The 13,548-nt window shown below is 41.5% G+C and overlaps 1 protein-coding gene across 3 annotated transcripts in view; it reads left to right on the top strand.

Moving 5' to 3' along the window:
- Positions 1-13,548, top strand: part of Epc1 (enhancer of polycomb homolog 1) — an 80,153-nt gene that overhangs the window by 51,462 nt on the left and 15,143 nt on the right. For all 3 annotated transcript variants that reach the window (XM_021214300.2, XM_021214299.2, XM_029547241.1), the window contains exons 2-6: positions 966-1,125; positions 8,142-8,287; positions 10,552-10,758; positions 11,275-11,423; positions 12,540-12,699. In XM_021214300.2, coding sequence (XP_021069959.1) covers positions 966-1,125; positions 8,142-8,287; positions 10,552-10,758; positions 11,275-11,423; positions 12,540-12,699 — 822 coding nt within the window. The remainder of the gene's footprint in view (positions 1-965; positions 1,126-8,141; positions 8,288-10,551; positions 10,759-11,274; positions 11,424-12,539; positions 12,700-13,548) is intronic.

Here is a 13,548-nt window from a genome sequence, read left to right as displayed (position 1 = left end):
CTGCCAGGCTAGCTTTTGTGTTTTAATATATTAGTACATCTATAGGATAACTGTCTATGTTGGTTACTTAGGTGCCTGTGTAAAGTGCCGCAGCCAACAGTATCATTCATGTAGACATTATACTCTACGTGTAGGTTGTAAAAGATTGTCGTGATTCTCACTAAGGTATAACTGCCTTCACATCATATGTTTCAACTGTCACCTTAACATCTAGAATAAAACACATAAAATAAAAGCCAAACCACAGTTACTGCTGCTGTTCTCAAACCCCACACATCAGGTCTGTGTTAAACTTATGTCCCTAGATCAGCCAGAATGGCTTACTAGTAAAATATGGCTGGGTAACTGCATTCAGGAGTTTCAGTTACTACATGAAAGAGAATTATAAAGTTACTGTGAAAAACCAGTCACCGCTCAATTCTTAGACCAAACAGGGTTGTCTTTTCACTTGAAGATTAGTGGGTAGTGCTTCATTAGAAACTGAGTGCTGAAATTGTATAACTGGGCTACCCTGAGGTGGGCCTAGAAAGATTCCCTACTCAACAAAATGCCGTTAACATTTTATACTGATTTTCTTCCTACTTGATATGTACTCCATGTTATCCTAAATGTGAACAAATAGAGTTAAATTTTAAAAAATAACTCTTGTCCTCTGTAAACTAAGGTTTCATGCTGTTAGTCATATTATCATCTTTGGCAAATATTACCTTTTGAGGAAGTAGTACCTGTACCTAAAAGTATTCTTCTTACATGTGCACCTTTGATCCCAGCACACAGAGGAGATGGATATTTATGAGTCTGGCCTATATGATGAGCCCCTATGTCAAAAAAACTTTAAGCTAGCTGGTCTGTTGGGTCTACCAGAATTCCTTCATTTGAAAACAAATGAACAGAAACTTCTGTAAGGCTATACATGCTGATGACTACATCTTAAAGCTTACACTTTATGTTTTCCTTGTTTTTAGGAACACCATCTTCAGCGGGCAATTTCTGCACAACAGGTGTACGGCGAGAAGCGGGATAACATGGTTATTCCAGTTCCTGAAGCAGAAAGTAACATTGCTTACTATGAGTCCATATACCCTGGGGAGTTCAAGATGCCAAAGCAGCTCATTCACATACAGCGTGAGTGCTCTTTGAATTGTTTTTAACTCTAGCCTTGGGTGACATGAGTTGCCACACTTGGCTTTCAGACCATTCTTTATTCTGTTCTGTAAATTCGGCAGTTTTAGATGTAATTCTGTGATCCGTTTTGAGTTAATTTTTATGACATTCTAAAGTCATTGCTTTCCCCTTGTCCCTGGTCATTCTGCTGCTGTTATTACAGGAGCTCTCTCCCACTGGGTTACCTGTTTGTGGTAGAGTCTCTGTACCAGAGTGGCCTCACACTTGGAGCTCTCCTCGTTGGGTCTTGTGTGTGCTGGGATTACAGGGCAGGAACTAACTACTGTGACCTGATGAGTCTATTCTTGGATTCTCAATTCCCTTGATCTTTGTATTTATTTTAGTAGACCACCACTGTCTTGTGTATTATGGCTAAGATGTTAAGTATAACCCTTAACATCTGGGAATAAGTCTTGAGTGGAGAGAAAACAAGCTGTGCAAACTGTGGGGATCAAGCCAGTGGCAGCCTGCTTTCTTACAGCACACAGTCCTGCCTGTTCGGGGCACCCACAGTTGTCTGAACCTTCCCAATCAGTTGTTAATCAAAAAAATATCCAACAAACCTGCCGTCTGGCCAGTATAATAGAAGTATTTTTCTCAATTGAGGTTCATCTTCCCAGAGGTCGTCTAACCCTCACAGCCTCCTGATGCGGTAGGTTATTCTGATTGACTTTTAGATACTAGCCTTCCACCCTATACCTCACTTGGCTGTGCTGTAGTGTGCCTTTCAGCACATTGTTAGGCGAGTCTACAGTGTACACTGACATCCTGAAGAATAGGTTCTGATGCTAGTGAAGGAGTGAACTTGCCAGTGAGAGTTGGGCAAGTAGGGGGGGGGAGGGGAGATGTGCTTTCTTCCTCCCTGCCTTTTACATAGCCTTCCAGCAGAAGTGCGGCCCAGGTTAAATTGGGTCTTTCTACTTCAAATGATCTTATCAAGAAAAACCCCTCACAGGAGTACCCAGCTGCTTGGGTTTCAGTTAATTCCACATGTAGTCAAGTTGGCAACTAAGAGTAGCCATGACATACAGTATTATTCTTTTCAGATGAAAAATGAACTTTTAACTCTGGTAGATGAGGCTTGTGAGGAGTGCATCGTCTTGAATTCTTAGGGACCCTCTCAGTGGTTTATATATACATACATATATACTACATACATACACATATTTCAGTTATGCTTATACTTAATGTGTATACAATTACTTAGGAATGGGGCTGGGTACTCACTGGGTAAAAGTGCTTGTAGTGTATGCCATGTAAACCTGATTGCCTGGTTGGAGCACTGGGATCCCTCAGTGGAAGAGAAAAAAAAAGTCCTCAGTCCCTACCCCATATGTGGCACTGTCCATGGCATGTGTATGCCCACACTCACACTCATCATGCAAACATACAATAATAAAATAATTTTAGAAGGGGAAGCTCCTAAATTACACTAATTTTTCTTGGGAATTTCTGGTTTTGTTTTAGTTTTATTATACAGGGTTATATGAGGCCATTTTCAGGTGAATAAAATGTGTTTTAAGCATATACACCCCCATCCTGTTTACTCCCCTTTCTTACCCTTCTTGCTCCCCTGTGGTCCCTAGCCATCTTGCTTTTGCTGTCATGCCATCTGTAAATACATGATAAAAATATGTCTAGAAAAAATATGTCTAGAGGCTAGCGCCCATGAATGAGAAAACATGAGCATGCGCTGTTCTCAACTGACTGAATCTGCTTAGTACAGTCATCTCCAGTGGAGCCCACTTACCACAGAGGCCCTAACTGTGTTGTACTGTATAGCCGAAAGGGCCTACTGCGTTTGTTTATCCCCCTGCTGCCAGATGCCTAGGTTGACTGTTGTGAGTAAACACTGCTCTAATGCCAGTGAGGGGGGCGACTTGCTCTCAAGAGCAAGCAGGCAGAGAGAGAGAGAGAGAGAGAGAGAGAGAGAGAGAGAGAGAGAGAGAGAGAGAGAGGAGAGAGAGATAGATTGATTCCTTCTTCAGTGTCCTTTATGTAGACTGCCAGCAGAAGATGTGGCCCAGATTAAAAGTGACTAAAGATTTCCCCACCTCAAAGATCCAGATTAGAAGTAGTAGGTCTTCCCACTTCATGTGATTTAACTAAGAAAAAACAAAATCCCTCACAGATGTGCACAGGGTTTTAGCTAATTCCATATGTAGTCAAGTTCACAACTAAGAATGTCTACCAAAGCTAGAGACCTATTGAAAAAAATCTTTGTGCTGTACCTTGGAGTGTTTTCCTCTTAACAGTTTCAGAGTATCGGGCCTAATTAAGGTCCTTTAATGTATTTAGAATATGTTTTTACAAGGTGACTGCTAATGACCTGCAGAAGAGGCCGTCTTCCCATCAGTGCATAAATTAGGAGTCTTTTTAAAGCCCTGTGTCCACACTAGCATGGATCTAGTTGTTTATGCTCCATTCTGTGGCATTGATCTAAAGGTCTGTTTGTGTGCCAGGGCATCAGGAGTGCTGGTACTTTGACTGTTTCTTTGGTGTTTTTTAGGGTGAAGTTAATGTGCCTTAAGACAGTGATGAAATGTGTTTGAGAATGTATTGCCTCTCTCTGCCCCCTAAGTGGTAGTGTACACTACTACTGTGCACTGCAGGTGATATGTCTCTTTGTAAACCTATCACTGAATGTTATTTCAGTTCATCAAATGGGAAATTCTGCCTCTATTTTTTTTTTTTTTTTGTCTTCACTTGACTTAGGAACAAAATCAGTATTTTCTCTTTAGTCTTGTCAGAGTTCTGCAAAAAGAAACATTAAAACCATTACTGTCTTCAGCTCCATTCCCTAGTGTTTCTAAACTATTTCACTTAGTTGAGTTTCTCCTGATCCAGGGATCCACGAGCAGTGATACTCCATAGCACTGAGTTCACCAAGTACCTGTGTCATTAGGAAAGCACCTTACCCCAGGCCTGGGCAGGAGGGGGACATGATGACACAGGAACATCTTGAATGTAGTAATGAATAGTAAATTGCTGGGAAGGACGGGTTATAAACTCAGCATGCTGATAAGGAAGCTTGGCGAGCATCTCAAGTTCTGGCTAAATGTCAGCTTGTGACACCATGAGGACAGTTACCACAATCAAGATGACAGCATAGAGCTGACCAGTGTCTACTGAATATGAGAGAGTTTGATGAGGAGCAGGATATGTGAGAAGTTTAAGCTCTTCCCTGCACTGCTTATTACAAAGAAATCCGCATTAGACTGGAGTCATTGGACAATATCTTGACTTTATAAATCAAAATTACCAGATGGAGCACAAGAGGCAATTCAGCCAGTAAAGGCACCTGCCACCAAGTTGTGAAAGTTGTCCTCTGATATCCATGTATGTACTCTGCTCTGTGTGTGTGTGTGTGTAATTATCTGTTATGCAGGACAGATAACTATTGTGTGCACATGGCACATTTTCCTTGATACTCAGAGTTGTTTTAGGAGGTAGTTTATTGAAAGTTAGTCCCTATGTCAGAACCAGAGTGAGAAATTTCTCCTCAACCCTGTAAAGTGTGCTTTTCTCCAGGAATTGTGCTCTGTTCGGTGCATCACACGGCGCTGTCGGGAGTTTTAGGCAAACCTGCTTGTGCCCAGTTAGTTTGAGCCATAAACAGCACTTTGTTAACATAAGCATTTATTTGTATTTCATCTCTGCACTAGATATTAAGTACAGAAATTGTCCTTATCCTGTTCTCACTTGCCTGTGATCAGCTGAGCTCTAAAGTCTTCGAGCTTTAAGTTGCTGAAGCGTAGAGTAAGAATGATATGTAATGATGAATGGGGATGATGCTAAGTAATCAGGCTGGGAACTGTAGTGTCATCTCCTCTGGAGTCCAGATCCACAGACATGGGAGGAAACTACTGCCACTACTGCCTCGTATTCCTTTTTTTTTTTTTTTTTTTTTTTTTTTATAGATTTATTTATCTTATTTATATGGGTACACTGTAGCTGTCTTCAGACACCCCAGAAGAGGGCATCAGATCTTATTGCAGATGTTTGTGAGCCACCATGTGGTTGCGGGGCATTGAACTCAGGACCTCTGGAAGAGCAGTCAGTGCTCTTAACCACTGAGCCATCTCTCCTGCCCAATCTTTTTCTCTTTTAAAGTAACCAAATTAACTTTTATGTGAGATTGTGCTCCATGCACTTAGATTCATGTTGTAACAGTGTTCCTGTATGTAGCATACAATGCTAAGGGTTGATTTTTCTGTGTTTTAGTTTTTGTGGTTTTAAAGATCAAACACATGTCTTTCATTATACATGTGAGGCAAGGGTTGGACCACTGACCTACACCCACAACATGGTGATAGTGTGTTTTGTTTTTTGAAAGATTTATTTGCTTGTTTTTTTATGTGTATGAGTATTTCATCTGCGTGTGTGTGTGTGTGTGTGTGTGTGTGTGTGTGTGTAATGTATGTATGTATGTATGTATGTATGTATGTGCATAGCATGCATGGCTGTTGTCCACAGAGGCCAAAAGGAGATTCTCAATCTCCCAGAATTAGTTGTGAATGGCTCTAAACTGCCTTGCAGGTGAGCAGCAAATTCTGGTCTCTGCAGGAGCTGCCTATGATCTTTCCTGCCTTGTTTTTCAATTCTGCATGTGTCTGGGTTGACCTTTTTAAAGGAATTAAAATCCACAGTGTCGTAGTTATTTAGGAGCAGTTGATTAGCTGGATTTCATTTTAATTGACAAAACGTTGTTGTTGTTGTTTTTGTTGCTGCTGCTGCTGCTGCTGCTGCTGCTGCTGCTGCTGCTTACTGTATAGATCATGCTGACTTAAAAACTTGGAGCAAACTGGCTCTGCCTCCTGAGTACTGAGATCCTGGGATCACAGATTTGGGCCACCAAGCTTGTATAGCTGATGGAATTCATTAGGGGAAGGCATGACACACCTGTAATCCTAACTAAAACTCAGGAGGTAAAAAGAAGGAGCCACAGGTTCTAGGCTAGCTGAACTGTTCAGTGGGACCTATTTTGGCACTACCAAAAGACTCTGGCGGGTGGGGGATGGTGCTCAGGAATGGCTCTGCACTCTGGTGACATGAAGACCATGTCTAGACCCTCCGTAGTTCCCTGGAGGCTTAAAGACAATTTGAGTATGTACTAGTAGCATGTGGAAAGCATTGATAGAAAGGTGATAACAGGCAAGCTGGCTTCATTCTTATGAATGATTAAACATTGTGATGATTTCTCATGGGATTTGCTCTAAAGAAAAACCACATTTCACAGTAGAGCTTTTTGATGAGTGTTGTACAGATAAGATCCTAAAAACTCATTAAAGGCCTCAGGAGGCAGAACATCAGTACTGGTCCCTGCCTGTATGGCTCTCTGGGTGATCTGGGTCAGCCATGTTTAATAGAACTTTCTAGAGCAATGGATATGTTTTCTAATTTGTACTTTCCTGGATCAGCCCTTACCATCAGGCACATGTCAGTTGTTAGCACTTGGAATGCAGCTAAGGTGGCAGAGGCTGAATTTTAATTTTGCTTGATTAGTATAAATTTAATCAAAATAGCTAGGGGACAACATAAGTCTGGATTAGTTTGGTTGGAAACAGAATCCAGTGCTCTCTGTCTCTGTTCCACCATACAAGACTTTCTCAAAGTCTTGTTTCTGGAGCAGTGACAGGAAGTGGGGGCACAAGGGAAAAGCTGATTGCTGCAGGGTCTGGGTTGAGAGGTGCACCTAGAAACTCAAGTCTAGACATCCAGTTAGCATTCCCAGCACACTTTTAATTAGATAAGCCACTTATTAAGATAGACAGCGGAGTAACGTGTTTAATTCTGCAGGTACTTACAGCGTCCTCTATAGCAAGGGTGACAGCTACTTGACGTCCACTGAGTGTACCCTTATGTCACAAATGACAGGTTATGAGGTTATTTCCCTCGGTTTAAGTAGATTTATATAATGCTAAATACTTCTCTGCTGACTGCTTCAGACAGGGGTGGCACGGAAAAGGGACAGGTTCCTCTTTCTCAGAGCACTTATCTTAATAAAGGGCCTTAATACAGGGCAAACCATGCTTAACAGGTAAAGTGTAAAACAGTACAGAAATGGTGGTGGGAAGGCAGGAGGGAATGATTGGGGTGAGGTTTTTGTCTTTAAGCCATGTACCTTGCGATTTTATGATTGCTTGAAATGCCTCTAATTTATCTAGAGTGTTATATATCTTCTCAGCCCATTTTTCTGTTGAGGATTTAATTTTTGAGACTGAAGAGCTTAGAAACCACTTACTTGAGTGAGTGATAGGCAGAGGGGACTTTGAAGGACTGACATCATTTGGAGTTTGAAAAGATCAAGTTGGAATTCACCTGCTTAGACAAACAGTGCTTAATACAAAGAAAGACCTGAAGTCATAAACTGTAGCATGCCTTGTGATAGGAGACGTGATACTACTGGCCTTAGGGAGACTAGATCAGAAAGATAAATAAAAAAGACCTCGCCATTCTAGGTGTTAGATTTCCAGAGTTAGAAACTAATAACCCAAAGGAAAGAAGAAATTGAAGATTTTTGCTATCAGAATATTTCATTTTCTTTAATATCCTGCTCCCTCCGTTTTTATAAGCCACTGAATGAGTTTTGATGCTGTAGAATAGTGTTCTCGCCTGTGTACCAAGCCACACATGTCTGACACAGTGACACAAGTGTCTCTTGACTTGAACCATTGGAACTGTCACTGTTACTGGTAACGACTTCCTTAATCTTTTAGAAAAATAGCTAAATAAACTAGAACTTCAATAATCTAGACAAAGAACTTACATAAAGAGTGGGTGAGGAGTCCTGTTTGTTGTTTTATAGTTTTTCTCTACATTCAGTAGAGAAGACACAGCACTAAGCATTGAGTCTGTGTGAGGTCTGCTGATCCCTTCATTCTTTAGGAAGCCCAGGCTTTTGTTGTGTTGCCATCTGTGTGCAGCCTCTGCTGGTGGACCACACAGTAATTGATTGCTTATTCTTTCTCCATCAGCTTTTAGCTTGGACGCTGAACAGCCTGATTACGATCTGGATTCTGAAGATGAAGTATTTGTGAATAAACTGAAGAAGAAAATGGACATCTGCCCATTGCAGTTTGAGGAGATGATTGACCGGCTAGAGAAAGGCAGCGGTCAGCAGGTACAACTTCATGTCTGTATGTCTCTGTGTTACCTATAAACTCCTATATTATGTGGAACAGTGCAGTATAGAGGAGAGCCGAGCCAGCACACTCTGCAACTAAAAGCATAGATTCACATCTGCCTACTATTAACCTGTATAATCTTGAGCATTATGTTTAAATTTTTTGTGCCTCACCCCAGCTGTATTTGTTTTTTGTTGTTTTTGTTTTTTTGAATTGCTAACCTAAGTGCAAATTTTATTAATCAAATTGAATCTATTAACTTTTTTGGGGTTTTTTTTTTTTTTTTNNNNTTTTTTTTTTATTATTATTTTCTTTATTTACATTTCAAATGCTATCCCGAAAGTTCCCGGTACCTCCCCAACCCCCCACAACTGCTCCCCTACCCACCCACTCCCACTACTTGACCCTGGCCTTCCCCTGTGCTGGGTCATATAAAGTTTACAAGACCAAGGGGCCTGTCTTCCCAATGATGGCCGATTAGGCCATCTTCTGCTACATATGCAGCTAGAGACACAAGCTCAGGGGGTACTGGTTAGTTCATATTGTTGTTGCACCTACAGGGTTGTAGCCCCCTTCAGTTGCTTGGGTACTTTCTCTAGCTCCTCCATTGGGGACCCTGTGTTCCATCCAATAGCTGACTGTGAGCATCCACTTCTGTGTTTGCCAGGCACTGGCATAGCCTCACAAGAGGCCGCAGGGTCCCTTCAGCAGAATCTTGCTGGCATGTGCATTAGTATCTGGGTTTGGTGGCTGATGATGGGATGGATTCCTGGATGGGGTACTCTCTGGATAGTCCATCCTTTCATCTTAGCTCTAAATTTTGTCTCTGTACCTATATCCTTTCATAGGTATTTTGTTCCTTATTCTAAGGAGGAATGAAGTATCCACACAGTGGTCATCCTTCTTGGTTTTCTTGTGTTTTGCAAAATGTATCTTGGGTATTCTAAGTTTCTGGGCTAATATCCACTTATCAGTGAGTGCATATCTAGTGACTTCTTTTGTGATTGGGTTATCTCACTAAGGATGATATCCTCCAGATACATCCATTTGCCCAAGAATTTCATAAATTCATTGTTTTTAATAGCTGAGTAGTACTCCATTGTGTAAATGTACCACAGTTTCTGTATCCATTCCTCTATTGAGGGACATCTGGGTTTTTTCCAGCTTCTGGCTATTATAAATAAAGCTGCTATGAACATAGTGGAGCATGTGTCCTTATTACCAGTTGGAAGATCTTCTGGGTATATGCCCAGAAGAGGTATTGTTGGGTCCTCCGGTAGTACTATGTCCAATTTTCTGAGGAACCGCCAGACTGATTTCCAGAGTGGTTGTACAAGCTTGCAATCCCACCAGCAATGGAGGAGTGTTCCTCTTTCTCCACAACCTCGTCAGCATCTGCTGTTACCTGAATTTTTAATCTTAGCCATTCTGACTGGTGTGAGGTGGAATCTCAGGGTTGTTTTGATTTGTATTTCCCTGATGACTAAGGATGTTGAACATTTTTTTCAGGTGTTTCTCAGCCATTCGGTATTCCTCAGTTGAGAATTCTTTGTTTAGCTCCGTACCCCATTTTTTAATGGGGTTATTTGAATTTCTGGAGTCCAGCTTCTTGAGCTCTTTGTATATATTGGATATTAATCCTCTATCAGATTTAGGATTGGTCACACACCTTTAATCCCAGCACTTGGGAGGTAGAGGCAGATGGATGGATCTCTTGAGTTAAAGACCAGTCTGTTCTACATTGTAAGTTCCAGGCCAGCCAAGGCTACTTAGTAAGACCCTATCTCTAAACAAAATGACTCAGAAAATCTCTTCACCTGTCATTTGTGTATTTGGTGAACAAGTAGAAAGTGACTGATATCAAGTCCTAAAGTCATAAAACACAGCAAGTTGTGTGAAATTGGTTTGGGATTATTGTAAAGACTGCCCACGGCCTGGAGATGTAGCTTAGTTAAGTACAGTGCCTGCCTAGCATGTGTTGGGTGTGCTCCCCAACACCCAATGAAATCAGGTGTAGTGTTTGCACCAGTCCAGGTCCTAGTACTTAGAAAGAAGGTGGCAGGACACTCAGAAGCACAGGGTCATCTTCAGCTATGCAGCAAGTTCAGGACTAACCTGGGATGCGTGAGACCCTGTGTAAGGAAGTAGACTGTCAATCCTGTTATTGGCTTGGTTGTTTTCATTAAAGGAGGCTGTGATGAATGTTTTTGAGTCCTTGCATACGTGTCTTATGAAAGTGACGAAATGCTTTTACATTTAGCCAGTCAGTCTGCAGGAAGCCAAACTACTTCTCAAAGAAGATGATGAGTTAATTAGAGAAGTTTATGAATACTGGATTAAAAAGAGGAAAACCTGCCGGGGGTCATCACTTATCCCGTTGGTAAAACAGGAAAAGCGAGATGGTTCTAGCACAAATGATCCTTATGTGGCTTTTAGAAGACGAACTGAGAAAATGCAAACTCGAAAAGTAAGTGATTTTTTTTAATTTTTAAGAAAAATTATAGTTATTAATAACTTAATTTTGTGACTTAATTCTGTGCTTTATATAATATTCCTTAAAATTATACTAGAGGGGTTGCTCAGTGGTTCAGAGCTCTTATTTCTCTATCAGAGGACAGTGTTGCAGTTCCTGTACCCATATCAGGTAGCCATAAATACCTGTGACTCCTGCTCCAAAGAATCCAGGGCCCCACTTTGGACCTATGGGTACTTGTACACACACACACACTAATTTTTTTAATTACACTAGAAAATAATAAAATAAGTTGGCCTTTAGAGTTCTTACGGGGGACTTAATACATATTAATTTTGATTCACTTAAAAATCAGGTACAGAATTGGTATCTTTGTGGTCTGTATTCCTTTCCTGTGTCTTTAAACTGTAATTCTACAAATCCATACATTCTTAACATGGCAACAGCTACACTTCCTACAGGTAGTTAGAAGTGCTTCTTGATGTTAAACAAGCAACTGTTTATTTCCAGAACCGCAAAAATGATGAAGCCTCATATGAGAAAATGCTTAAGCTGCGCCGTGATCTCAGCCGGGCTGTCACCATCCTGGAAATGATCAAGAGACGTGAGAAGAGTAAACGGGAGCTGCTGCACCTGACCCTGGAAATCATGGAGAAGAGGTAAACCTCACGTGCAGAGCGCTAGGACCGAGGCAGGGGCATCGTGGGTTTCCCAATTAGCTTAAATTTTAGAAATAGTTTCTTTAATAGAGACCATGGGTAATACTTTGTGAAATTTTATACACAATTCTGTCTTAATTTTCTCCGAATGTGATTGGGTTCACTAACAGCTGTTTCTATTGAGAGATATTTTACTCTTTTTGAGTTGTGTGTGGTTATGAGGCACGGTGAAAGTGTGTGTTGAGTATTAGTAGTTTATTTGGGGTGTTTTGTGGCTTTATGGGGGATTTTTAGTACTAGAAACAAAACCCAGGGCCTCACAGAGCCCAGGCAAACATTTCCCTGAGCTAGCCCAGCCCTGTCACATTCAGATGACCACTTAGTGACAGTGCACATGACATGCACATAAAAGCTAGTACTCAGGGCCCTGCTTCTCAGGTCCTACTCTCCTCCCACTTTACCCCATCACCCACCCCCCAAAAAAATACACTTAAATTTCTTGTGATTGTTTCAGGAAAAAAAGACAACCCTAATTGGCAGGGTGGCTTTTGGCTCTACTTGAGGCATTTCAGCCTTGGAATTTTCCCCACAGTCACTGTGTGCCGAGATAAAGCTAAACACTCCATCAGTAGAGAACACGCCTGTCAGGTGTGAAAGCTCTGGGTTTGAGCCAGATGGCCCAGGTGGCTCATGCCTGTAGTAGGTGGTAGAAACAAAAGGACCAAGAACTCAAGGGGAGGTCCTTAAGGATGGCTCAGAGGTTACTCTTTGAAAGAACCTGGGTTGGATTCTCAGCACCTATGTGACATCTAACAACTTTCTGTTAAGTTTAGGTCCAGGGGGGTCCAGTATCCTCTCTGGCCTCATGGGCAAGAAGGCACACACATGGTACATAGACATACAAGTAGGCAAAATACCCATATGCATTCAGGGTCACTGTTGCATACCTAGTACATTGAAAGTCTTCCTAAGTGATTTTATCCCAGCTACAGCAGGCACACAGGTAAGTGAAGCTGTGGTTGTTGAATTAGTTGGACTGTACATCATTTCACAATGTTTATGGAAGCATCTAATTGTATTCTGTGTCTAGTCAAAGTTTCCTTTGTGTAATTTCAGGTATAATTTAGGCGACTACAGTGGAGAGATCATGTCTGAGGTCATGGCACAGAGACAGCCAGTGAAGCCTACTTACACCATCCCCATCATCCCGATTACTAACAGCAGCCAGTTCAAACACCAGGACGCCACGGACTCGAAGGAGTTCAAAGTTAACAAGGTGATTAGAGCTTTGTAACAGTAGCATCCAGTAAACAGGGAAAAGCACAGATTCCTCCTGCAAGGTGTTCTGGAGTTAAGGGGCTTGGGAAGATTTTCATGACAATTTAATTTCTACTTCTCTTGCTTCCTTACAAGGGAAGGCTTTGTTCTGTGTCTGATTAAAAAGAGGGATTTGCTGAGACGGGGTAGGAAATGTTGGTGTGATGAATGGTGTGATTAGAGGTCTGGAAAGAATATGAAGCCCTCCCGCCTGGTATAACGTTCCGGGACACATCTATGTGTGAGTGGCAGGCAGGTCTTGTTAACAGCTGGCGACATGGGCAGAAGTAGAAATACTTTGACAAGTTGATATGTCATAATTTGTGAAGAATAACATTGGTGAGGGGAAACCCAGGGGAATAAGAGAGGGCAGGGCAGACAGTGTGCCCTTTTGATGAATGCGCCTCAGGGAGAAGTGTCTCATGACCTAACATGTATCATTTAACTCGGACTTACCATTTCAATTGAGGAAATCTGCTGATCATTTTGTTATCTAACCTGGTCTGTTTATATCTTGTTTCTGTTAATTTTTTTTTTTAAATTTGGCATATAATTTATCATATCATTTGGAATGATGGTTTCTGCAGCCTAGACTTTTTTCCTGTCAAAGCACTGACAGAGACTATTTCAGACACGTTGACTTTGAAGTATTGGGATGTTGGACAGATGAATGGAAGTATTCTCTTTAATAATCACAAATGGTGGCTGTTAATGCCTGGCAGATCTCTTTTGAGTTTGAGACACAGCCTGGTCTACATAGTGAGTTTCAGCCTAGGCGAGGCTACTTAGTAAAACACCTCCACCCAAC

The sequence above is a fragment of the Mus pahari genome, chromosome 15 (genome assembly GCF_900095145.1).
Source record: "Mus pahari chromosome 15, PAHARI_EIJ_v1.1, whole genome shotgun sequence".
Classification (NCBI taxonomy): domain Eukaryota; kingdom Metazoa; phylum Chordata; class Mammalia; order Rodentia; family Muridae; genus Mus; species Mus pahari.
This window is presented reverse-complemented; position numbering and strand designations above follow the sequence as displayed.